Source organism: Chenopodium quinoa, unplaced genomic scaffold (assembly GCF_001683475.1).
Source record: "Chenopodium quinoa cultivar QQ74 unplaced genomic scaffold, ASM168347v1, whole genome shotgun sequence".
NCBI lineage: Eukaryota > Viridiplantae > Streptophyta > Magnoliopsida > Caryophyllales > Amaranthaceae > Chenopodium > Chenopodium quinoa.
The window spans coordinates 1,140,098-1,164,713 of NW_018743955.1; the positions used below are offsets into that span (position 1 = coordinate 1,140,098).

General features: G+C 36.9%; 1 protein-coding gene across 1 annotated transcript; it reads right to left on the reverse strand.

Annotated features, from left to right (window-relative positions):
* Positions 1 to 46: 46 nt before the first annotated feature.
* Positions 47 to 2,777, reverse strand: LOC110689151 (probable inorganic phosphate transporter 1-3). The gene is made up of 2 exons (XM_021865877.1): positions 1,975 to 2,777; positions 47 to 1,576 (listed from the first exon to the last, which is right to left on the reverse strand). Exons 1-2 carry the CDS (start codon positions 2,697 to 2,699, stop codon positions 694 to 696), a joined length of 1,608 nt encoding a protein of 535 aa, XP_021721569.1. The 5' UTR covers positions 2,700 to 2,777; the 3' UTR covers positions 47 to 693.
* Between the last annotated feature and the right edge of the window lie 21,839 nt (positions 2,778 to 24,616).

A 24,616-nucleotide genomic window follows, 5' to 3' on the forward strand; every position in this document is an offset into this window, starting at 1 on the left:
ACTAAACTTCCTTTGAAGCAATGGATTACACTCATATTAGCGCCACGTATTACACCCATATTAGCACCTCGTCCAAGATTCAAGTGAATTGGTACTTGAGCATCTGCACATCAAATTCGAGTGTAATATGTATTAAAACGCAGAGGGAGTATATGAATAGTGCAAAAGTCAAACTGTTGAGATTAATATGAAACTAAAGTAGTAATCAACTAATTAAAAAAGCATAATCAATTTTTATTTATTTTTGGTGTAGAGAACCACAAGCTTATGGCAAATGATGTTGATGATATTTGAGGTCTTGTTGAGTACCACCCAGATGTTAACCAACTTAAGTAAACTAGTTTATCATAAATAACTCAACGGATTTTGTCAATGAACACTATATGAAAAAATTTCCTGTGTCGAAAACATTAAAAAGGCTTAGGTAGCATAGTCAACTTATATAATTTACGACCTTAAACTATTTATAAATTTACAATCATTTTAAGCAACCTTAGTAAAAATTACATTCAAATCTTGTTATTATATACAGCATAATCAACACTTAAAGTGAAAAACACCACCTTGAATCAAATGGAATTTCTTTTCTTTCTTTTTTTTTTTTTTTTTTTTTTTTTTTTTTTTTTTTTTTAATTATGCAAAGAAATAACTAAAAGAAAGCTTTTGGAGTTGACACAAGAACTTCTCTAATGTTCATACATCAGAAAAACTTCCACCTTCATAAGCTTCCTCTTGATCTTCACCAACCACCTCATTCGATACCTCTTCCAATGATTTACCCTTGGGTTCTGGCACTAAGAAAGTGAATAGCATGCCAACAAAGTTGATCGCACAAAGAACAAAGAGAGTATTCCTCTTGCCAATACCTTTTGGAAAGTTTGATGGCCTTCTTGCAGGGTCCTTCTCTTGGGAAGCATATAAAAAACCGAAAGCTCCAACTATACTCCCAGCCCTACCTGCAGCAGCCGATATACCATGGCAAGTTGACCTCAACCTAGTCGGAAATATCTCAGCAGGGATCACAAAAGTGGTTGCATTAGGCCCAAAATTGGCACAGAAGAAGGTAAATCCATATAAGACTATTAAACGAATATTTTGTGTCCTCAATCCCTCATACCCATAGGCTATAATGAACATGAATGTTGTCATCTTTAGGAATCCTACAAATTGGATGATTCTTCGCCCTAATACATCTATCAGGGCGACAGTGAACCAGTATCCAGGGACAACCCCACATAGGGCGATTAAGGTTTGAGCTCGAGCCACCTTGTATACCTCTCTAATAGCACTCATCTCGCTTGCACTAGGGATCCAATCGGCGTAAATGAATATGTCTTTTTGTAGAATATTTTGGGTGCTAGAGAAAGCAATGTTTAGTAGGAACCAAGCACTAGTTGTCCCAAGCAAACGTAAGCCATATAATTGTACAAACTCCTTTGAGAATAACCCAAATTGTTTCTTCTTAGCGTTCACAAGAATTGCTGGTATCTCCTCCTCGACATCAAGGTTACCATGTAAAGCCTTTGACATGTCTTGTGCTGCTTGCTTGGGATTATGAGCGACCAAGGTAGTGTACCTTTCAAAAAAAATTGTTTAGTTGGTTAGCTTATTAATTTAAATAATATTTCAATAAACATTGCTAGTATGATGTTATTGGGTGTTACAAATTACAAAGATGGAATGAAGATGTCGAAAAAAAAAAAAAGAAAACAAACCAAACAAAAATCAATGGTCAGAATCCGGTTAAAGGACCATCACCACAACTTAAGTGTAATAAAAGGACCTTTTCTATTAAAGAACCTTTACAGCAAAAAAAACCTACTTAAATGGACCACATTTTCTATTAAAGAACCTTTACAGCAAAAAAAACCTACTTAAATGGACCCTTGTGACAAATTTTCCCATAATATATGAGTGCTTTGTGTTTTGCATTTTGTAACAAAGAAAATTGACTAGAATATTTAGTGTAATTACCTAGCTGTTTCAGGCATCTGCATGCAAAAGTAGTAGCTTAAACCAGCAGGAAGAGCTGCAAACATTAATATGATCCGCCAAATGTAGTCACATTCAGGAGTTAGTGATCTAATTGGATTCTCTTTAAAGGAAGGAGGATTGAATTTACTCTCGAATGCTGCAGACACAATAAGAGATACAACACCACATACAATGATCCCAAATCCTTGCATTGCAAACACAGCTGCGATGAAAGTCCCACGAGTCTTTTTGTTAGCACACTCAGACATTATAACAGCTGAGAGTGGGTAGTTACCTCCAATACTAAACCCAACCCAAAAGCGAAAGAAGCATAGAGTTGTAATGACACTCTTTGCAGTATGACCAAAGGAGAGACCGGAAGCTAGGGAAAAGGAAGCCATCATGGCCAAGGTAAGACCATACACCTTTTTCCTTCCAATCTTGTCACCTAACCAGCCGAAGAAGAGTTGGCCAGTGAGGGTGCCGCACAAGGCCACACTAATGATGGCAAAAGACACGTTTATGGGTAAGTTGCCAGGGTACTTAGGGTTCAACTCAGTGTAATAGATACGGCCTAAGATTTTGGACACCAAGGAAATAGAGAAAAGACCATATGCATCAGTAAAGAAACCTATACCAACAACGGTGAAGACCTTGAAGTGGTACCATTGTGTGTTCGTCACATCAAGTGCATCAAGCATTTCCAATGTTTTTCCTTTCGCCATTGATTAGTAACTGAGTTTTGTTTCCTTTATGAAATAAAAGAAAAAAAAAGGGTCAATACTGTATCAGTATGTACTTGAATTTTCTGCCCTCAAAAAAATGTACTTGAATTTTCTTTATTAAGTTAAGTGACGAGTATTTAGCAAAGTTTTAAGCATAAGATTAATAACACCATATTTTCGTTTGGTTTTTTGGGTATCATTTCGACATTTCATTCATCACAATAAATGAAAAAACTGCATCTCTCTTGTATCACAAGAGGGAAAAAAAAAAGGTATTTCTTCCTTTTTTTTACTAGGGCAGCTAACGCTCACGATGCACGCGCGATGGCTAGTTATATCCGGAAATTATTTTAATTGGGGTAAATCACATATATTAAGGAGAGGAGAAAGAGTGATAGAGAATGATAAAGCAAGTGGGGTAGCTTATAAATGCAACGTAAAAAAACTTCCTTAAAAGGAAACGTGTCAACTAAAAAAACCTTCCTAAAAAGGAATATCTGTCAACTAAAAAAAACAGAGGTAGTATGGGTATAATTGCATCACACATTCATAAGAGTAATTTTATAGGAATTACTTTTTATAAGTAGGGAATTGTTGCATCACTTTTCTAAAACGGCTGTTTTAAAATAGTTGTATCACTTTTTTTTTTAATTACTCCCTCCGTTTTAATTTTTTAGTCCCATATACTATTTTGGGCGTTTCAAAAAGATATACCCATATTGAATATATTATACTTTTAACTTAGTTTTTATTTCCTATTTTATACATATTAAATTATGATTGGTTAAATTAATGATTGTGCATTGATGACATGAGTCTAAGTAAAGAAATTATTCCCTTGAATTATGCAATTATACTTTACGGTTTCCTAAAAAAACAAAAAAGTTTAAATAAGGCAAAACTATTTATGAATTGTTTTTTACTTTAATGTTAGATTCCAAATATTCTTCTTTTCTTATTTTATGTGATTGATTCCATATGGGACTATCATATTGAAAAGGAGGGAGTAATAAACTCTCTCTATCTCTCTTGTATTACATGCCTACATGAATCCATTTTTTTTCCTCTCTCTATCTTTCTCATTTGCAAAAGTTGCCTAAGAATCCGTATTTGCATAGTAATGCAACTAAAAACAATAGAAGAATTATATAAAATGAGAATATATTACCATCTAATTAAATTGGTGAAACCTTTAGAAAAAAAATGTAGGAAAAATGAAAATAAATTAATCCCACCTTTGGGTGGTCTGACAATAACAATCCCACCTTTTGATTATTACGAGGCAATCCCACCTTTACATGTCATCTTCTTTTAACAAAATTTTTTACCTACAACTTGTTAAACAGGTTAAAATATTTTTTTATATTTTTTTACAGCCACGTGTCATTCAATAATTGGTCAAAATAAAAAAAAGTTTAAAACAAAAAGAAAAACAAGTAAAAAAATATAAAAAAAGAAAAAAAAAACCACCACCACCAGCCACCCCCAACCACCGTGAAACCCTAACTGTTCCCCTAACCCCACCAAAAACTGGCCGACCGACGCCATAAACCCCTAAAATGGTCGGCCAGAACCCCTAAATACAAAAAACCACCCCGCCGACCACAACCTACCCCCGACATCACCCTGTGACCCACAATCCCACCCCCAAAACCCCCAAAACCACCACCCCGAATACCCCACCTAGTTGCCGTAAAACCTGCCGCAAGCCCACACAACCGCCGAAAACCCCACCTAGCTACCGATAAACCGCCAAAAATCACCAACAACTTCATCCCAACATCCCTAACCAGCCTCAAAAAATCCCACCCAACCTCCATAACCACCCCGAATATTCCCACCCTAGCCCCGAAAACCCCCCTAAACACCCTAAAATCACATCCTTGGTTCCGGCCGGCCATTTTCGGAGGTTAAGGTGGGCGGCCGGCCGGTTTTTGGTGGTGGTTGGGGTAGGGGGTAGGGTTTCATGGTGGGGTTTGGTGGCTGGTTTTTTTTTTCTTTTTTTTTTTTTCTGTATTTTTGTTATTTTTTTAAAAAAAATGAAATAAACCTATTACATATTGACACGTGGCATATAACCTACAAAAATCGGTCACCAACAAGTCAGGGTCTATTAAAAGAAGATGACATGCAAAGGTGGGATTGTCTCGTAATAATCAAAAGGTGGGATTGTTATTGTTAGATCAGACAAAGGTGAGATTATTTATTTCTATTTTTCCTAAAATGTAAGAGAAAGTTGGGATTATTGCAAAATAATCAAATAAAAGTTATGATTATTTAAAGTAAATCAGACAAAGATGGGATAGTTAATGTGTATTTTTTTTAATTAAAAATTAATTTTAAATAGGTATTAAAAATTAAATTAGAGTGTTTTGATGGTATCAAAAGTCAAATTATCTTTGCAAAATGTGAAGAAAATGATAGAGAAAGGGGAACAAGTTTCCATGTTTGAATAAGGGGTTTGGGACATCTTTCTTTTTTAAGAGTAGTTAAGATTATCCTTGCAAAATTCGATAGAATTGAAGGGAAAACTGACACCTTCTTGCTCCCTTTGTTTTCCCTACCCTTCCAATTCCTCCTCTTAATAACTTCCTCATTCTTTCTCTTATTCTATCATGTTATTCAAACAAAGAGAAAATTAAAGAAATTCATTATTGATAAAAATAGTAAGAATTAAATTAAAATCTAAGGGGAGAAAAAAATTAATGTAGTATTAATCTTATTTGCCTTAAAAAGAAAAATAAAAGCTGAAGTAAATAAGTAAAATAACTAACCTGATAATGAAGAAGATTAGAAATAAGGCCTTGGAGAAATTCGTTACAATTTGAGTAGGTCTATGGTTGAGATCATGAAGACAGTAGGATATGGTGAATGATGCTAAGTATTTATAAATATTCATGGTGCAACTTGATTTTAGTATTGCTTAAATTATGATTTATGAGTATTAGATTATTATTATCAGACAACTATACTAGCTTTGTTATGCTAAGTCATTAGTCATATACATGAATTGATATGACATTTTCCTAATGAATCTATAACATATGTTGTGAGAGGTCCCGTTAAGATGATTTTTTTTTCTTTTTCGGAAAAATTCTCAAGTCCAATAGATTTCTTGGTATAAGAATGTCCCATGATCGATATAAGAATGTTATTATTTCAGATAAACACTACAATATAATAAGAGTGAACTAGGTTAAGTCCCGTGCCATGCACGGTAATAATTAAATTTTACAACAAATAAATTACAAATAATGGTGGTTTCAAAAAAAAAAAATTACAAATAATGGTGTGAATTCAATATTAATTTATCTTAAAAAATTATTTGTAACAAAATAACTTGAATTTTACGAATACTAAATACTGAAATACGTAAAGGTTATTGAATTTGATTGTATAAAAAAATAATATAATAATAGAAATTTAGAAGCTATAAGGTTTTATATAATAAAATTATAATATCAGCTTAGATTTTGTACCCATATGCGAATTAATATACATCTATCCTTAAATTATTAACATATTTTCATAGAAATATGAAAATTTATTTGATTTTATTTTACTTTAGAATTATCAATATTTCATAATCAATTTTTTAAATATATTTTTAGTGAGTAGTAGGAGTTTTTATTTTTTTAATAATCATATAAATATTAGAGTAATTAGATCAAATTTTCCAATATATGTTATGTATACTATAATAGAATGGATTTGTTCTTATAAATGATATATAATTTTAAGATTTATATAAAGTATGCTACCAAATGATATTTTTTTTAATTAAAATAAATTTTATTGTCAAATAATGAAAGTTGGAGAAAAAAAATTGATATTTATAATATTATAATAATCTATCTTAGTATTTATGAAACTAAAAGTTTCCTAGTATATAAAATACATGTACAAAAAATTGAGTATAATGAGATTAAATATGTTGTTAAAATGGAAATAACTATTATTGTAGGTTATAAAATGAATGTCTTTAAAATATCGCAAAAAAAAAAAAAAAAAGGCGGGAAAATTTTTAACCAGGAAATGACAAGTGTCATTCCAGGTTTCGCCTTTAGTATAGGTTTATAGATAGATTGTAACAGATGAATGTATATTTTTACAGAAATAAAACAAAAGTACAAAAGAGATTTTATACAAAAAACTTTACAAGAACCAACTAGTGAAAAAGAAAATACAAAGAAAGTAGGGAAAAAATTATGAAAATTTGTCAAAAATAAGCAAATATTTGCTCGATCTTCCCAAAATAAACAAACCTTTTAATTAACCCATAGTAAGTTAACCTTTATGGGGTATTTTCTTTAAATAAGTCAGATGACTTACAACCTACCAAATAGGACACTTTTTCCTAGTTCTTATTAATTTTTTTTCTTATTTTATAATTGATAATTAATTAAATTGTATTAAAAAAAAAACCTACCACATACCAGCGCTCCACCCCTATCCCCGACAACCACCAAACAAACCACCTCCCCCTCCGGCCCCCCGGGTCCCTGACCCCTTTGTTCCCCTCCTTGAGCGCCGACGACCCATCCTAACCCGCGCAGAAATCCCAAAACCCACCTGAACCACCTTACCCCGAAACTCCATTTTATAGTTACCATTCTGGAAACCACCACATACCTCGATTCCTCACCCTAACCATCGGAATATTACCATATTGACCTTGAAACCTAACCAAATCCACCTCGAAACCCAACACCCACTTTGCTGTTGTTGTTATGAAAATTTGCGACTTCGATTGTGGGGATGTGATACGATTTTTTATGGTGGGGAAAGCAAGGGATAGTGGATTTAGTGGGGATTTTGAGGGGGTAGGAGGGATGGTGATATCGTAGTGGGGATGGGAGGTGGAGGTATTTGACGCTCAGGGTGGTATCGACGATGGCCAACGGGGCAAGGGCGAGGATGGGTGCTGGCTTTAGTAGTGGGGGTATTCAAAAAATTAAGGGTTTATTTTTATCTTGAAAAAATATTTTTTCTTTAATTATTTTGTTTATGAAATTTCAAATATTAACTAAAATAATGAATTTAATTAAATTTTTAAAAATTGACCAACCATAAAATGACATGTGTCATAACCAACACAAATAGCCGATTACACTTAAAACAAACCGGTCATTCTGTAAAAAAAAAAAAAAAAACCGATCATGACTTATTTTGAGAAAATACCCTATAAAGGTTAACTTACTCTGGTTAATCAAAAGGTTTGTTTATTTTGGGAAGACCGAGCAAAGATTTGCTTATTCTTAACAAATTTTCCAAAAAATTATAAGACTTGACCTATTAGAAATCTTGTCAAAATTCTTTCCACCATAGTAGACTAAATAGGTCAATACCCTATTACTTCATTAGAGATATCTATTAGTTGGTCAAATTTTAGGGGTGCTAACCAAGAGTTGAGATCGAATCTCTCCTACATCATTGCCTTTTCATGTGGACTCTTTACAGGCTTAAAAATAAAATATAAAAGATAGTGTTCTTTTGGTGCGGCTTGTAAAAGAACTAAGTAACCCTATAAAACTGAGCAAGTAATCCTTATAATACTAATGTAACACTGAATGAGAGTAGAGCCCATTGAACTAAGATGAAGTAACCCTTATAATACTGAAGGAGTAACCCCTATAACACTAACGAAATGATCCCAATGATAGTCGGTCACACTGTATGGCCTGCCACATATAAAAAATAAATTAAGGAAAAAAAAACGTTCAATCACTCTATCTAATATTCTTGTTTCGGATGACAACTCATATCCAGGATCCGTGAAGACCCTATCGTCCCAGATAAGTACCTACACAGGGAGCGAAGGTATTATTTATACATATATGTGTGTGTGTGTATTGTAATTACCTTAAGATGAAAGATTAAGTGACTATTTATAGGTTAACTAATAACCTTTTGCCAGCAGGTGGCTGCATGCCATGCATATAACATGGATGCTAAGTGTTGGAAATTTCCCGCCACGTGGTGGGTGAATAATGGCTCTGACACATGCCGTTATGACATACCTGCTGCTATGATGAAATGACGGTAGCGCCTCGTGTAGACACCTAAAATTGTCTCCCCAAAACCAAACCCGTTAATGAACACCTTTCACCACCATTATTGGTCGGGTTGAGTATTTTATCTTTGGAGTGCTTAAATCCATGTTATATCCAATATATTTCATGAACCAATTCAATTTCTAGCTCATTTCCCTAAACCATAACCTATTTTCCACTTTTCGTGTCCACATCGCAAAACCGAGAGAAACTGATTTTATGGCTATATAATTTTAATCTAATTATTATTTTTTTGGATAGGAATTTAAATAAGATTTCCAACCATATATCATAAGCCTAATTCCGAGCTATAACGAAAAAGATATGAGCAAAACACTAAACTCGGCCTAAAACCGACACCCTTCCACTAAAAGGGCCATATCTCAACATCTACGAATCATTTTGACCTTATTCTAATTGGGTTAGAAAGTAGTTTTGATAATATTTCTAATGATATATTATATGCCTTATTCCGAGTTACGGATCAAAAGTTATGATTATTTTAAAAACGGGTAAAAAACTGAAATTACCGCGCAGCAGCAAAAATGCCGCGACGTGGCAAATGCTGATGTGTCACGGGGCTTATTCCCATGACACGGTGCCCTTTTTTGTAATTCTGCACTGTTTTCTGCCATGTCACAGGATTTTGCACCGTGCCACGGTGCCCATTCCGTGACACGGGGATATTCCGTGTAATTTCCGCGTACTTTTTACACCGTGACACGGCATACTGCACTGTGCCACGGTGGAAAATGCCGTGTCATGACATTTTTTCCTGTGTGACGGTGCACATCCCGTGTAATGGGATTGCTCCATGTTTTCTCCGCGTAATCCCTAAACGCGTTTTCACGTCCCGTAACCTAATTATTTCCTGCGTCACTCAGTTTTTCCCCGTGTCACGGGATCTTCCCCCGTCTGACGGTGCCTGTCACCGTGTCACGGTGCTCTTTGCCGTGACACGGTATTATTTTTGAGGGTTTTTATCTTTTTAGGGTTCCGCGTGTTCCCTCTGCTCATTTTCCCTATAAATAGGACCCCCCTTTCTGCAGTTCGGGGCACCAATAATCATTCTCTCTCACCTTTCACCAAAAAATATTCTCTTCTCCCTCTTTAACCTAATTTCTAGCCTCCTTATTCTTCCATAATAATTCCTCTAAGCGCTCCAAGAAGTCTATACTTAACCCGAGGTTCCGTCCTTAAACCAAGGCGTGAAAGGTACAAATAACTGAGGGTTTGGACCAAATCAACTCTACTTTTTTAATTAGTTTAATTTAATTTTCATTTACTTTATATTTTTTTTATTGAAGTTACTAACAATTTATTCATGATGTAGCAATTTAAAGGAACGTGTGGAATGTGAGTAATTAATTAATTTAATTACTCTTATTTTATTTTAATATTGCTAGTATCATGATTAGGGTTATTTTATATTTGATTTGACTAACACTATTATTGTAAAACTGCTTCCAATATTAATGTTTATTCTATTATTATTTTGATCACCATATTGCATGTTTAAAGGGAATATGTAATTTAAAATCACGCCTAATAAGATAATTTGGACAACCGGTTTAGGTTCCTTTTTAATCTTGTTATTAAATCAAGTGATCACAATATTTTAGAATTATATGTTGCATTAATATTAAACCAATTTAACTTAATAATATTTTGGAGCAAACCGAATCTCTGTTTGTATGCCTTTGAGATCGCAAGAATCATTTTTCGCTATAAGAATTGAGTAGAGGCCAATACGGGCGAATGTGACTCCATGACTCACTTCGTACCATCATCTCGGATCCTCCTTTTGTGGTTCCGAACCATATGGAGTTAGTAATCTCATGAATTATGAATGGGGTGTAACCTTCACGGGTCAATCGTTGTTGCCTATCGTTGTCCCTTAATCGTGGTTGCCTTTTTATGATCCGTGAACGGTTTACAAGTTCCTTAAAAACTTGTTGGCGGCTCCCTACTTTCCTTGTCCCTAATCGCATACGCCAATTCCCACTTCCTATGAGTGTTAAGCATATTTACACATGCTTTAACGTAGGCGCACTTCGAACGACGCCTACAACTTGGCGACTCCACTGGGGAGGATTCTTGGTTATTTATCGATTTGAGTGATCGGTATTTAATTAAGATGAGTGGATGAGACTTGAAAGATTCTTGAAAAATATTCCTGTGATTAATTTGGCATTGTTGCATAAGCATAGACGTTTTAACGTTGCATTTAGGTCTGTCTTGTAGGAAAAATTGAATAACTTGATTGCGTACGAAGGAAAATAAGGCACCATTCAGATTGTCTGACTGCCGTGCCACGGCAGAATCTTCCGTGTCACGGTGCAGTACACTGGTGTGCAGCACTGTGGCACGGTGCCCTCTGCCGTGTCACGATAGTCCTAAAATCAGTCCGGTGGCTTGTTTTCTCTTCTCACGGTCAACTTCCTTCGATTTTTCTGGAAAAACGTGTGTGTTCTACATGCGTCTTAGCCCCGGAGGCTACCTTGCTAACGCGTCAAAACTCTTAATCGTGGTACCCTATTGACACCAAATAAACTTGACCATAGTCGAACATGGAACTTGACCTTAGGTTGCGAACTATTCTTTGCATCATTGTGCCTACGTGTTTTATGCTTGGTCATTTTGATCCTAACCTTAACGATCTTTCTTTGTCTATGGTGGATTATTTTATGACTGACGATTACCAATTGACCGTACTCATTTAGTAATTAGCGCAAAAAAAAAAAAAATCTCGTGCCACGGGAAAGTTCACCGTGTCACGGTGGATTTCCCACAAAAAAAAAAAATTTCGTGCCACGGTGAACTTTCCCGTGACACGTCAGCATCCACTGTGCCACGGGAAAGTTCACCATGTCACGGAAGTTTCCATCGTGGCACGGTGGAAATCCAACACCAAAAAAAAAACCATGCGTCACAGCAGCTTGTACCGTGACACGGTACAGTTTTCTGGTCACGATGCCCTTGAAATAAGTCCAGTCAGCTTTTTTTTAGTCTTCTGTGTTAATTTGGTCCTCGCGTCAGTCATTTTGGTTATTGTTCACCTGTCTAGCCATACGATCATACCACGAGTCTTATAACATCACTTAGTCACTCACGAGTCAAGTATAGTCCACACACTTTCTTTATGTTCCGACTCGAGTCGTGCACCAGGTCGTTTATGATCATATACTGGGTTCATGCACCCTTTTTTCTTCATAATAAAAAAATGAGTGGAGTTTTCTCATCTGTTTTCAAATGTCTATTTTTTCCTTCCTTTCCTATCTTGAGCAATGAGTCAAACAATTAAGTGAATTATTTTATTTCACAGTATTTGGTCAAGGAACACTGATAGATTAATACGGTTCGACTCATTACCGCAACAATCTCTCAGATCTAATAGGAGTTCAAAGAGAACTTTGCCATCTCCACATTACTTATCACCTTTCAATGGCCACTAAAAAATATATTGAGAACATCAACAAATCCGTCGAGGTACTGTCTTCCATGACGCAAACCCTTACCACTAGGGTCACTACCATGGAACAAAACAAGGTCACTGTTTCCACCCTTGAAAAATTGAAGGAACAAATAAGTAAGATTTCTGAGAATTTCACTTTTGTGGAACGACCTCCCACTCCTTTGGATGTGAAGGGCAGACTCCCTGAAAAGTTCTCCACAGCTGATATTCCAAAATTCAAGCCTACTAACAATCCAATATTCCATTTGAAGGCGTTCTTTGAAACCATGGCTCTTACGGGATTGGACGTAACAATCTTCCCTACGGTGTTCCCTCTCTCCTTAGAACATGCTTGCCAACAATGGTTTTATTCCCTAGATGCCAAGCATACTGCGACTTGGCAAGATGTCACCGACAGTTTCATGAATCTTTACAAGTGTAACATTCAGACTAAAACTTCTGAATGTGAACTCTCCATTCTCAAACAGAAAGAGAATGAAGGCTTCACCGCTTACCTGAAAAGGTGGAGGGAAACAACTTCACTCTTGGTAGATCCTCCCAAAGAAAGAGAGATGGTTCGCCTCTTTATCCAATTTGACTCATAAGTATAGGGAACATCTTAAATTTCTTCCTTTGAACACTTTTGAAGCTGTATATGACATCGGCATCAATATCGAGGATGAGCTAATAAAGACTGATGGTAGTAACAATAATAACACTTGGAAAAACAAGAAGAACGACCATCCTTCTTCTTCGTCTTCTAAGCACGAAAATACTACCAACAATATAAGCCAAGTTGATCTCAACGAAGTGTTAGCTCTTGATGCTCCATTGCCCAAGAAGAAAAGAACTTACACTCCTTTAGGAATGACTTATGATGCGGCCTTTGATCGCCTTTTCGGTCAAGGCTTGATCACACCTATTGGGCCTCTAGAGCCAAAACATGAAGAAAGGAGCTCCAAATGGAATCCCAATGCCCATTGCAAGTACCATCAAGGAAGGTGCCACACTACGGAGAAATGTTTGAATTTAAAGGACGTCATTCAAGACTTGGTGGATGCAAACAAACTTCCTGTCCCTCCAGGCGGCAAGAAGTAATGAACACAAGGCGCACAACAGATCCTTCGTGCAAGATTTCAAGGCGCACAGCAGATCCTTCGTGCAAGATTTCATGATTTCTTTCTTTATTATTCATCTCCATTCCCCCATTTATCTCTAGCATAGGTTTTCCATTTTGAATTTTTATATGTTTCATGTGTTTCGTTCACCTTTTCCATTAATAAAATGAGCAAATTTCCTTTACATCTCGATCATAGAATTTTTCATTCATTCATTCATTCTCAAATAATAATAAAAAACAATTACCGAACTAAACCTAAGGTACACCAATGACTTGAGGCACCTTTGCAACTCTGTCATTCCCTGTTAACCGTTCAATCACATTCCATTTCTTCATCAACCATTTTGAGCCTCGTCTAACGTTTGGCCTTCATTTCTTCAACCCACATTTACTTAACCCTGGGATTGGAAGATGTGTAATTGTATAACATTCAAAAAGCAAGTAAAAAAAGCAGCAAAGCAACAATAAAACAATGTCTAAAGGCAAGTGTTCCAATGTCTTTGATATGAACACGTCTCAAATTGCGTATCTCATCGAGTACTCGGTACCGTGCCTGAGAAACATGGATGCTAAGTGAGTGATGGACCGCATGATCTGAGATTGCCTACATTGATTCAAAAGAATGAGAAAAAAAAATCAAAGCAAAAAAAAAAAAAAATTGAAAATAAACTTGCAAAATTCAAAATTTTCAAATTCACAATTACACATCTTGGGGGCTTCTCTCGGGTCTTGAGCCTTTTACTTCTTTCTTCCTTAAACCATCAACTTAACCACATTACAACCTTTGAAAGACCTCTTTGAGGTGTACATACACATGTGCAAAGTTCGGTTAGAGCTACGTTTGGCCTGATTCCTAACGGATAAGTAGGAAACCTCACATTGAGGTGCGGCCACATTCATATCTATGCATGATCGAGTCAAAGAATATCCAATGCTTATCTCTATATCCCTACCCATTTAGAGCTAGACTTGGGGGCTTGAACCCACATCACACTAGCTTACCCAACCTAAAGAGTCATCATCTTTGACTCTTCACACATATATTTCCATCACCATAACCTTTGCAGCCTCACCTTAGTATCACTTTCACACACTTCTTTCACACATACATATCCATATCATCTTTCCCTTAGGAACCCTTTATTATAAAATCTTGTTTCCCTACCGCGCATGCTTCATCATCTTTCAAGACAACATTCATCATAAGAAACATTGTATACTTGCTTAGCTTCTTGACCTGAGCAATGTTCATTGTTTCATGCATTGCATAATGTGCTGAGTAACATTTATATATCAATGATATGTAATAATACAAAGCATATCATTCTTAGCTCCTTGACCTAAGCAACGTTCATAATCACTTCATCTATATACGTGCTTAGCTTCCAGACCTAAGTGACGTTCAAGATCTCTTCTTTACACCATATATGATGCTTAGCTCCATGACTTAAGTTCATTCATCTATCGTGTCACATGATGTAATTGTCCTTAGCCTCCAGGCCTAAGAACATGCATCATGCATACATTATTTTCAGGACAAGCAATTCAATCCATACGATTCATTTCGTCTTGCTCAAGGAGTAAGTTCAAAACTTCTTTCCTTTTTCATTATTTTATTTTGGGGAAGTTCAAAAACTTTTTCAAAATTTTTATCGAGGGAATTTCAAAAATTAATTTTCATTTTTCCCATCTTTCTTTTTCGGGAGAAAGTCGGTACCCTCTACTCGTCTCATGACAAAAATGATGGAAAATTTTTGCTTTTGCATTTTCGGTTGCTTGTGTCTGCACACACACACTCAAACTATACACACACAATCACAAGTCATACTCATGTCATGTCATGTCGTGTCAAGTCAAACTTGGTCAAGTCAGTTGGTCAACTCAATCATAGTCTATATGAGTCCCCTGAATTTTTTATTTTGCAGGTCTCAACCATCCCACGTTCGGGGACAAGCGGACCATCTACAGCCCACGTCCGGGGACGAGCGGACCATCTACATCCCACGTCCGGGGACAAGAGGACCATTTACAACCCACGTCCGGGGACAAGAGGACCATTTATAGCCCACGTTCGGGGATAAGCGGACCATTTTCAACCAGCCCACGTCCAGGGACAAGCGGACCATCTACAGCCCACGTTCGGGGACAATCGAACCAACTACAGCCCACGTTCGGGGATAATCGAACCATCGTCATTTCACAGCGCAAGGTTCTCGATACACAGAGACTTGCAATCTCATCATATGTCGACTTTCCTCAAGCATGGAAAGTATTATCCGGTGGATTTCTTAAAGCATAGAAAACTGCCAAATTCATATGTCGGCTTTCCTCAAGCATAGAAAGTATCATATGGTAGATTTCTTCAAGCATAGAAAGCTACCAAACTCGTCAGTCGACTTTCCTCAGGCATGGAAAGTATTTCAACAGAACGTCATTCGGTGGATTCCTTCAAGCATGGGAAGCTACTAAGCTCATTTGCCACCGATACACTGGTGTTAGATAAGCATTCCATCCCTTTACTTTTTTATCTGTAGAACTAACATTTTTTTGCAGGTATCAGTAGGGCTGGCAAATGGATCAGGTCGGGTCGGGTTCGTGTTTGGGTCACCTAATTTCGGGTCAGCTACCCCCCAACCCGAACCTGATCCATTTAACTTTTCGGGTTAAAAACCCCAACCTAAACCTGATATTTTTAGGTTCGGGTCAACCCGAAATTGACCTTGTTTGACCTGATTTTTATTTGGGTTAAAATCAGGTTTCTTTGACCTGAAATTGACCCAACCCAAACCTGATATATTCAGGTTCGGGTTAACCCAAAATTGACTTGAATTACCTTTTTTTCATTTCAAAAACAAGTTGTCCAAAGGTTAAGCGTTTTAATTCAAACCAAAATTAACTAGCATAGTATAACAAAGTAACAATCCTAATTATAAACCAATAAAAAGTGTAATTCACTAATTACAAACCAAGTTTCAAAAAAGATAAAGTTTATATAACACAAATTATAGTTCTAAAAAATAATAGAAGATGCAATAAGATTTTCGTTTGGATTAAGATCGGGCGATGTTGGGACTGTCAATCTGTCATGGTTGTCAACTTGTCTTCCTTGTTCACCACCTCAAGCTTCAAAATTGATCCCAGAACATTTCCAATTGAACATAGGGGCTACTTCTTGCTGCCAAATAAAAACAACACTAATATAATTAAAACATGCTTATGATCTAAATCAGACTAGATTGTCTAGATCTAACTACTAAGGTCTAAATTAAAACACGCATGCTCATGAAAAACAAAAATAAACAACAAATTTTACCAAGAATCACCATAACATAAACATAAACAATAAAAATTAGCAAAAACAACTGTATAATAACATAAACAACAACATTTAATATCTGAAATAATTAATAACACTCGAAAATTAGCATGTAACAAACCAAAATAAATGATAGCAGGTAAATATAAAATTAACAACAGAAGAATTCGAAAATAAAAAAAAATAGCATGTAAAAACACGAAAAAAACAGTAAATATTATGGAAGCAAGATATCTTGTTTGATGGAGGAGGGGACTTGAGGAACACGTCTCGTGGAGGAATGAAGGAGTCAAGTCGTGAAGGAGATGACAATGGTAAAGTTGGTTTAACGGAACTACCTCTTTCGAATTCAACAATGAGTTTTTGAGGAGAGAGAAAATTAAAGAGAGAGAAGTGAGGGGAAAAACGGCTGGAGAAGTGAGGGGAAATGAGATTATTTTAGGTTTTTAAATTTATATAAGGAAGCCTCTTTGTAAATTTGGGCCGGGCTAATAAGCTATTTATGTTTTTTTTTTAATTTTATTACTTAAACTTGTTCGGTTTATCAGATCGGGTTCGGGTTGACCCGACCTGATTTTGACCTGAAATTTATTTCGGGTTAAGTGGGTCGTTATTGGGTTGAGTTTTTCAACCTTAACCTAACCCATTTAATTTCGGGTTCGTGTCGACCCATTTAAGTTTTCGGGTAAAAAATCTCAACCCTAACCCGCTTTTTTCGTGTCGGGTTCGGGTCGGGTTAGCTTTTGCCAGCCCTAGGTATCAGCGTATACAGAATGATTTAGGATCGCAGAACGTCTTAAATCATTCTCCGTTCCTATCGTCTACTTTGGCTATCGTTTTCGAAACTGACGTTTCTACAAACTCAGTCAAAGTGGGGTATTCTGTAGACACCTAAAAATGTCTCCCCAAAACCAAACCTGTTGATGAACAACTTTCACCGTCATTATTGGTAGGGTTGAGTATTTAATATTTGGAGTGCTTAAATCCATGTTCTATAAAATATATTTCATGAACCAATCCAATTTCTAGCTCATTTCCCAAAACCATAACTTATTTTCCACTTTTCGTGTCCACATCGCAAAACCGAGAGAAACTGATTTTATGGCTATATAATTTTGATCTAATTATTATTTTTTTTTATATTAATTTAAATAAGATTTTAAACCATATATTATAATCTTAATTCTGAGCTGTAACGAAAAAGATATTAGCAAAACACTAAACTCGGCCTAAAACCGACACCCTTCCACTAAAAGGGCCATATCTCAACATCTACGAATCATTTTGACCTTATTCTAATTGGGTTGGAAGGAAGATTTGATACGATTTCTAATGATACATTATATGCCTTATTCCGAGTTACGGATCAAAAGTTATGATTATTTTAAAAACGGGTAAAAAACTGAAATTACCGCGCAGCAGCAAAAATGCCGCGACGTGGCAAATGCTGACGTGTCACGGGGCTTATTCCCATGACACGGTGCCCTTTTTTGTAATTCTGCACAGTTTTCTCCCATGTCACGCAATTTTGCAATGTGTCACGGCGCCCATTCCGTGATACGGGGATATTTCGTGTAATTTCCGCGTACTTTTTACACCGTGACAATGCATAATGCACTGTGCCACGGTGGATAATGACGTGTCATGAAATTTCTTCCCGTGTCACGGTGAACATCCCGTGACACGGGATTGCTCCGTGTTTTCTCCGCGTAATCCCTAAACGCGTTTTCACTTCCCGTAACCTAATTATTTCCCGCGTCACTCAGTTTTTCCCCGTGTCACGGGATCTTCCCCCGTCTGACGGTGCCTGTCACCGTGTCACGGTGCTCTGTGCCGTTACACGGTATTTGTGCCATTACACGGTATTATTTATTAGGGTTTTTATCTTTTTAGGGTTCCGCGTGTTCCCTCAGCTCATTTTCCCTATAAATAGGACCCCCCTTTCTGCAGTTCGGGGCACCAATAATCATTCTCTCTCACCTTACACCAAAAATCATTCTCTTCTCCCTCTTTAACCTAATTTCTAGCCTCCTTATTCATCCATAATAATTCCCCTAAGCGCTCCAAGGAGTCTATACTTAATCCGAGGTTCCGTCCTTAAACCAAGGCGTGAAAGGTACAAATAACTGAGGGTTTGGACCAAATCAACTCTACTTTTTTATTTAATTTAATTTAATTTTTCATTTACTTTATATTCTTTTATTGAAGTTACTAACAGTTTTTTTCATGATGTAGCAATTTAAATGAACGTGCGGAATGTGAGTAATTAATTTATTTAATTACTCTTATTTTATTATAACATTGCTAGTATCATGATTAGGGTTATTTTATATTTGAGTTGACTAACACTATTATTGTAAAATTGATTCCAATATTAATGTTTATTATATTATTATTTTGATCACCATATTGCATGTTTAAAGGGAATATGTAATTGAAAATCACGCCTAATAAGATAATTTGGACAACCGGTTTAGGTTCCTTTTTAATCTTGTTATTAAATCAAGTGATCTCAATATTTTAGAATTATATGTTGCATTAATATTAAAACAATTTAGCTTAATAATACTTTAGAGCAAATTGAATCTCTGTTTGTATGCCTTTGAGATCGCAGGAATCATTTTTCTCTATAAGAATCGAGTAGAGGCCAATACGGGCGAATGTGACTCCATGACTCACTTTGTACTATCATCCCCGATCCTCCTTTCGTGGTTCCTGACAGGGTAAAGTCGTATCCCCAAATCAAAAGTAATTCCTAAATCCTCTAATTAATGTAGATAGGGAAGTAGGGTCGAATCCACAGAGAAATGGATCTTTCTATTCCTAATTAACAAATATAATCTGGATTATGAAGTGACCAATATTTATATTTGAATATAAAACTAAACTACGGAGATCAAGAATAAGGAGAAAATAATATATAAAAGGATCTAGGGCATAGGTTCACCAATAAATAATATTCCAGGGTAGAATATAATAATCATTCATCAATGCATATATTAATCAGATTATAAAGGGCTTTCGCTACGTATTATAATCACACAATTAATTTACCGGTAATAAATATCGTCTTTCGAATCTCGACTTAACCATATATAAATTAACCTTCCTATTGAAACTAGACTTAAACATTAATTCTCATTTGTCGAATCTCGAATCAATATTGTCAAACTCAATGCCTAAAAGATCAGGCCTAATCTAGTCACAGAGCATTAAATCAATCAATAGGAAATTAATCTAGCATTGACAATTAACAACAATAAATTACCCCTTCATATTATTCATGGATCCCCATAAACCCTAGAAAGAAAACTACTCACACATAATAGAAACTAAACTAATCAGAGCAATAAAGCAAGACATGATTAAAGGAATAAAATAAACAACTAAGATTAAGAGAAGAGAAATCGTTACCAAAATAAATATGGAATTAAGAGTAGATTAAGAACAAAGGTTTTAGAAAAAGAAATCTAAGAAAACAATTAAGAGAGTATAGAGAGAGAGAGAGAGAGAGAGAGAGAGATAGGGAGAGAGAGAGAGAAAAATTAGAGAGATAGATCCTAAAATCGAATTACGGAGGAGTATTTATACTCTGTACAAATCCTAAACTAAAACAAACTTAAACAACGAAATTAACTCCTAATATTTACACGCGCCCGATCGGGCGAGGCACCGCCCAATTGGGTGCGCCTTTTTGCTCCTCAATATAAATCTTACGCCTGGCCGGGCGCGTCACTGGGCGCCGACCTTTGCTTCTCCCACCCGGCCGGGCACGCCTCCGGGCGCCAGCCTCTTTGGCCGAGCGGCTCTCTTGGGCCATTATTCGGACTACGATTGGGCTCCAATTCTTCGAGCCAATCTGGGTTTCCTCTTCCGGTGTTGAATACTCGGTCCAAATGCCCCGGTATCACCTATACCGAGCCCTTAATCACTGGTTCGATGGCTCTAACCGGCCCTGGGCTATAAAATCTGGTTGTGCTTCTCCAGTGCTCGTAATTGCTCTATAATATCTCGGGAAAATACTCCAAAAGTGTAAATCCCTGCAAAAGTCAACTAAATCTACGAAAAAACTAGAAAACACCAATTAGTAATAAAAGTGGCTCTAAAGAGCCAAAAACACTACTAATTATGACTAAGGGACGGGGGTAAAATACTATATAAAATAGACACATCAAACTCCCCCAACCCAAACCTTTTCTTGTCCCTAACCAAAGATCTCATCAATGAATCAATAAATATGCTTCACCCCAAAAGTAAAAATCAAGCACAAACGATTCAAGGTAAATCAAATAAACATGCTTCAAAATCAACCAATTAAATCCATCTAACTACCAATCTCCCCTAACAATTGTCAAATAGAGAAAACTACAAGAGCATATAGAATTCAAGACCAGTGCTCACACACTCAACTCTCATTTATGTGGCGAGTAAAAGATGTACTCGATCGCTCTCTAACCAACCCTTTATGTGAACAATGCCCTCCCAACTCACACTCTCGTGTGTATAAAACAATGAACGCTCAACCTACTAGTCGACTCAAAATATGTCAAATCATAACTTGCATTGACAAACAACACTTTCACATTCATACAATTCTATGCACAAAGGTCGGAAGGTCTTTAAAGCTTGTAATGTAAGGCTAGGGTAAAGGGTAGGATAAATTTGGGAAAATGTGAGAGCAAAGTCATGCTTAAGGGAGAAAATCCTAATAAAGCCCATGATCAAAATAAATAATGATCAACATCTCCTACATAACCAACTCCAACATCAACCAAACATACACTAATCAATATAAATAATCCCAACACTTACAATTTCACTCATAAGATCATAATAATGAAGAAGTGGAGTGAATAACAAACTTTATTTCCAAACTTGATTTTTCCATTGAAGCTCTTATTTTTTTTCTTTTCATCAACCTCCAACTAGAAAATTTGAACACCCTTTTTTTTTTTAATTGAAGTTCACTTATTTTTTTACATAATTTCTTGAACTTCTCTTTTTTTTTCCATAACATCATGCTTTATTTTTTTCAAGAAAATATAACTCTCAAACCCATGAAAAATAAACATGATAAAAACAAAACAACTTCTCAAAAACCCACCCAGATTGTGGAAATAATAAGCACACTACAAACTCCCTCACCTCACTCACTAATAACTCCCCCAAGCCAAGCTTGGGATTAGTAACCAATGGGGCAAAATAGGCTTGTAATGTGGCTAATAAAACAACAAAAAGTCAAGACAACAACATGGGTAGCAAAAAGGGAACAAATGTATCTACAATCATCTGGAGGCTACCTAAAAGAACAAATGCCTACGTCCTCCACAATGTGCATAATAATGATTCATACAAACATTACTTATAGTTGCAAACCAATATTCAAATTCATTGACATACCAGGAACTAACACACATTCCTAATCAAATCAATTAGTCAACCACTATATTCACAAGTAGTTGGACAAAGCTGACGCATGTTAAGGTTTCAAGGCAATCAAATATCAAATCATGATCAACTAATCCACAATGCTTATCATGAAATACCAAGAATTAAAACAATTTTCTCAAGTAAGGGGAACAGGGAAGCATAATTTACAATTCATTGGGACGTATTTTTGGATTTTTATTTTATTTTTCAATTTTTTTGTATTTTTCATATATAAGAAAGCAATAAATCTACCCTACGAAAACACACCAAAAATAAAAGAAAAGAGAAAAAGAAATATACCAAATTCAAAATCTCCCCCAAGCCAGAATCTAACAATGTCCTCTTTGGCTCGAGAATTAGCCTAGCATAGCTAGTCCTGATCATCCTCATCCATCGAGCCGAAACCTGCACCTCCACTGCCACCTGCACCAGAAGAGCTACCACCAAAATAGTCAGCATGAAAACTCCCCCCCGCCGGTCCCTCGAAAGGAATGTCCTGGCCGTACCCATGGAAGGAAGAATAGTCAGTGTAAATACTATGGGCAGTGGGATCCCTATCGTATCCCTGGGGTGGAGGCTGAAACCAGACAGGGTGAATAGCGTCGTCGAGAATGTTGCCTCGACGAGCATAATCATCGTACATAGGGTAGAGAGCTCTACCCTGGTTCCTCTCTAGGTACCCTAACCTCTGGTCTATGGAGCCTACCATCCTCCTAAGGTCACTATGGGAATGCTCGATATGCCTAAGGCCTGACCTATACATACTCTAAAGGTCCCAAACTGGGTCAGAGTCAACATGAGGGACAGAGTGAGACATGCGAGGTGGAGAGAATGCCACCTCGGGCTAAGGCTGAGGCTGGGGTGGTGGAACTGGTGGTGGTGGTGCTTGCCCCCTAGTGTTGGAAACTAAAAGATCATATGTATAGGATGGTTGCCCTGGGGGAAAGGCGGTCAAGTCAGGACTGGGTAGGGGAAAGATGGGCAAAGGTTGCTCGCTCCCAGTCCTAATACACCAAAAGGGTGTCTGCTCGCTATCCGGTCGTACCCACCCCAACTCCTCAAAATACCTAGCAGTCATGTAGGTATTTGGTCCACAGTTGGTCAGTTGGTGGGGTCCATCCACTATAAAACCGACCTTTTTCAATGCTATTCGAGTGATAAGGCCTCCTAAACGGATGGGGGTGCGAGATGTGGTGCTGGTCGTGGCATGCCTACTCAGATGATGAATAATAAACCTACCTATGTTCAATTTCCCGTACCCATACACATAGTGTTCTATGACAGCTAGTTCGTTAGATTGGGCATTATGGGGCTCGTTCCTACCTAAAAAACACAAACCCGTAAGTCTTTGCCAGATTTTTGGGACAGGGTGATGAATAGGTTTGGTACTAGCATGTTGGGGGTCAGGAGTAGGCAAACCAGTCAAAGCATGATATATGTCACCCATTTTATAGTCCGCATGCCATTGGTGAGGTAATTAAGAATTTAATTCAAATAATTTACAAAATTCTACATAAGTTAAACTAATATTCCTATTGTTCAACCTAAAAATCGTTTTACAAAATCATACAAACCAAATGATTCTAGAGTAGGGCGGTGTAACCACCGAGAAGGAATTACCTCACGCCCGATTAAGAGTTCTAGCCGCTCCTTTTGCTCTCGGCTAGCATTACGGATCTCGACCAGTACAGGAGTTGCAAATCCGGGTCGTATTCCTCCCTCGAACTGGAGCTCCTACCGAAAATAGACCTAGCCCTCTTTGAAGCCATGGTAGAAATGGGTATGAAAATTTATTTGAATAAAATCTGAAAATTTTATATGGAAATGTAGAGGATGAAAAGGGGATTACAAATATGTAAAAAGTTTTGAATTTGGTTGAGGGATGGAGGAGAAATCTTAGAGAGAAGGTAGAGAGAATTTGAGTTTTAGAGAAAGAAAGTTATGGAGAAATAAGAGTGAAATGAGAAAAGCTGAAGAAAGAAGAAGAAAAGGAAGGGTCGGGTATGCCGTGCCCGGTTGGGAGATCTAAGTTGAAAATGTCGATGTGTTCTCGTGCTCGGTCGGGCGGCATTCGCCAGATCGGGCGATCTAAATGCCCGATTTCCTTCAATTCTCGCGCCCGGTCGGGTGCTCTATCGTTCCAAATTTTGCCCCTTCTTGCACCCGGTCGGGCGAGGCTTGCCCGATTGGGCGGACAAAGTTGTCCGTATACGACGAGTTTCGCGCCCGGTCGGGCGCCCATCCCCCGGTCGGGCGAAAATACTCACTTTTTGGACCTAACTCTCGCGCCCGATTGGGCGGACTTTGCCCAGTCGGGCCCGAGGCTAGTTGTCGAGTTTCTCACTTTCCTCTTTGCTTAAAATTTTTAGCTAACTCTTTTCCTGCAAAACTGTACAAAAACTCATAGAATTGATTAAATTCCTTCATCTCTCCTCTCATAAGAAAAAGGAAAGAAAAACTAGTCTAAAAAGCATTAAAAATGCGGGTTGCTTCCCGCAAAGCGCTGGTTTATCTAGGTCCCGTACAACCTTCTTAACAAGTACA

Bases quoted from the DNA above. Each gene is read 5' to 3' on its own strand.
- LOC110689151 (XM_021865877.1), bottom strand. From the start codon at position 2,699: ATGGCGAAAGGAAAAACATTGGAAATGCTTGATGCACTTGATGTGACG. The intron at 1,577-1,974 runs GTAATTACACTA...TTTTTTTGAAAG, and splicing joins CAGATGCCTGAAACAGCTAG to GTACACTACCTTGGTCGCTC.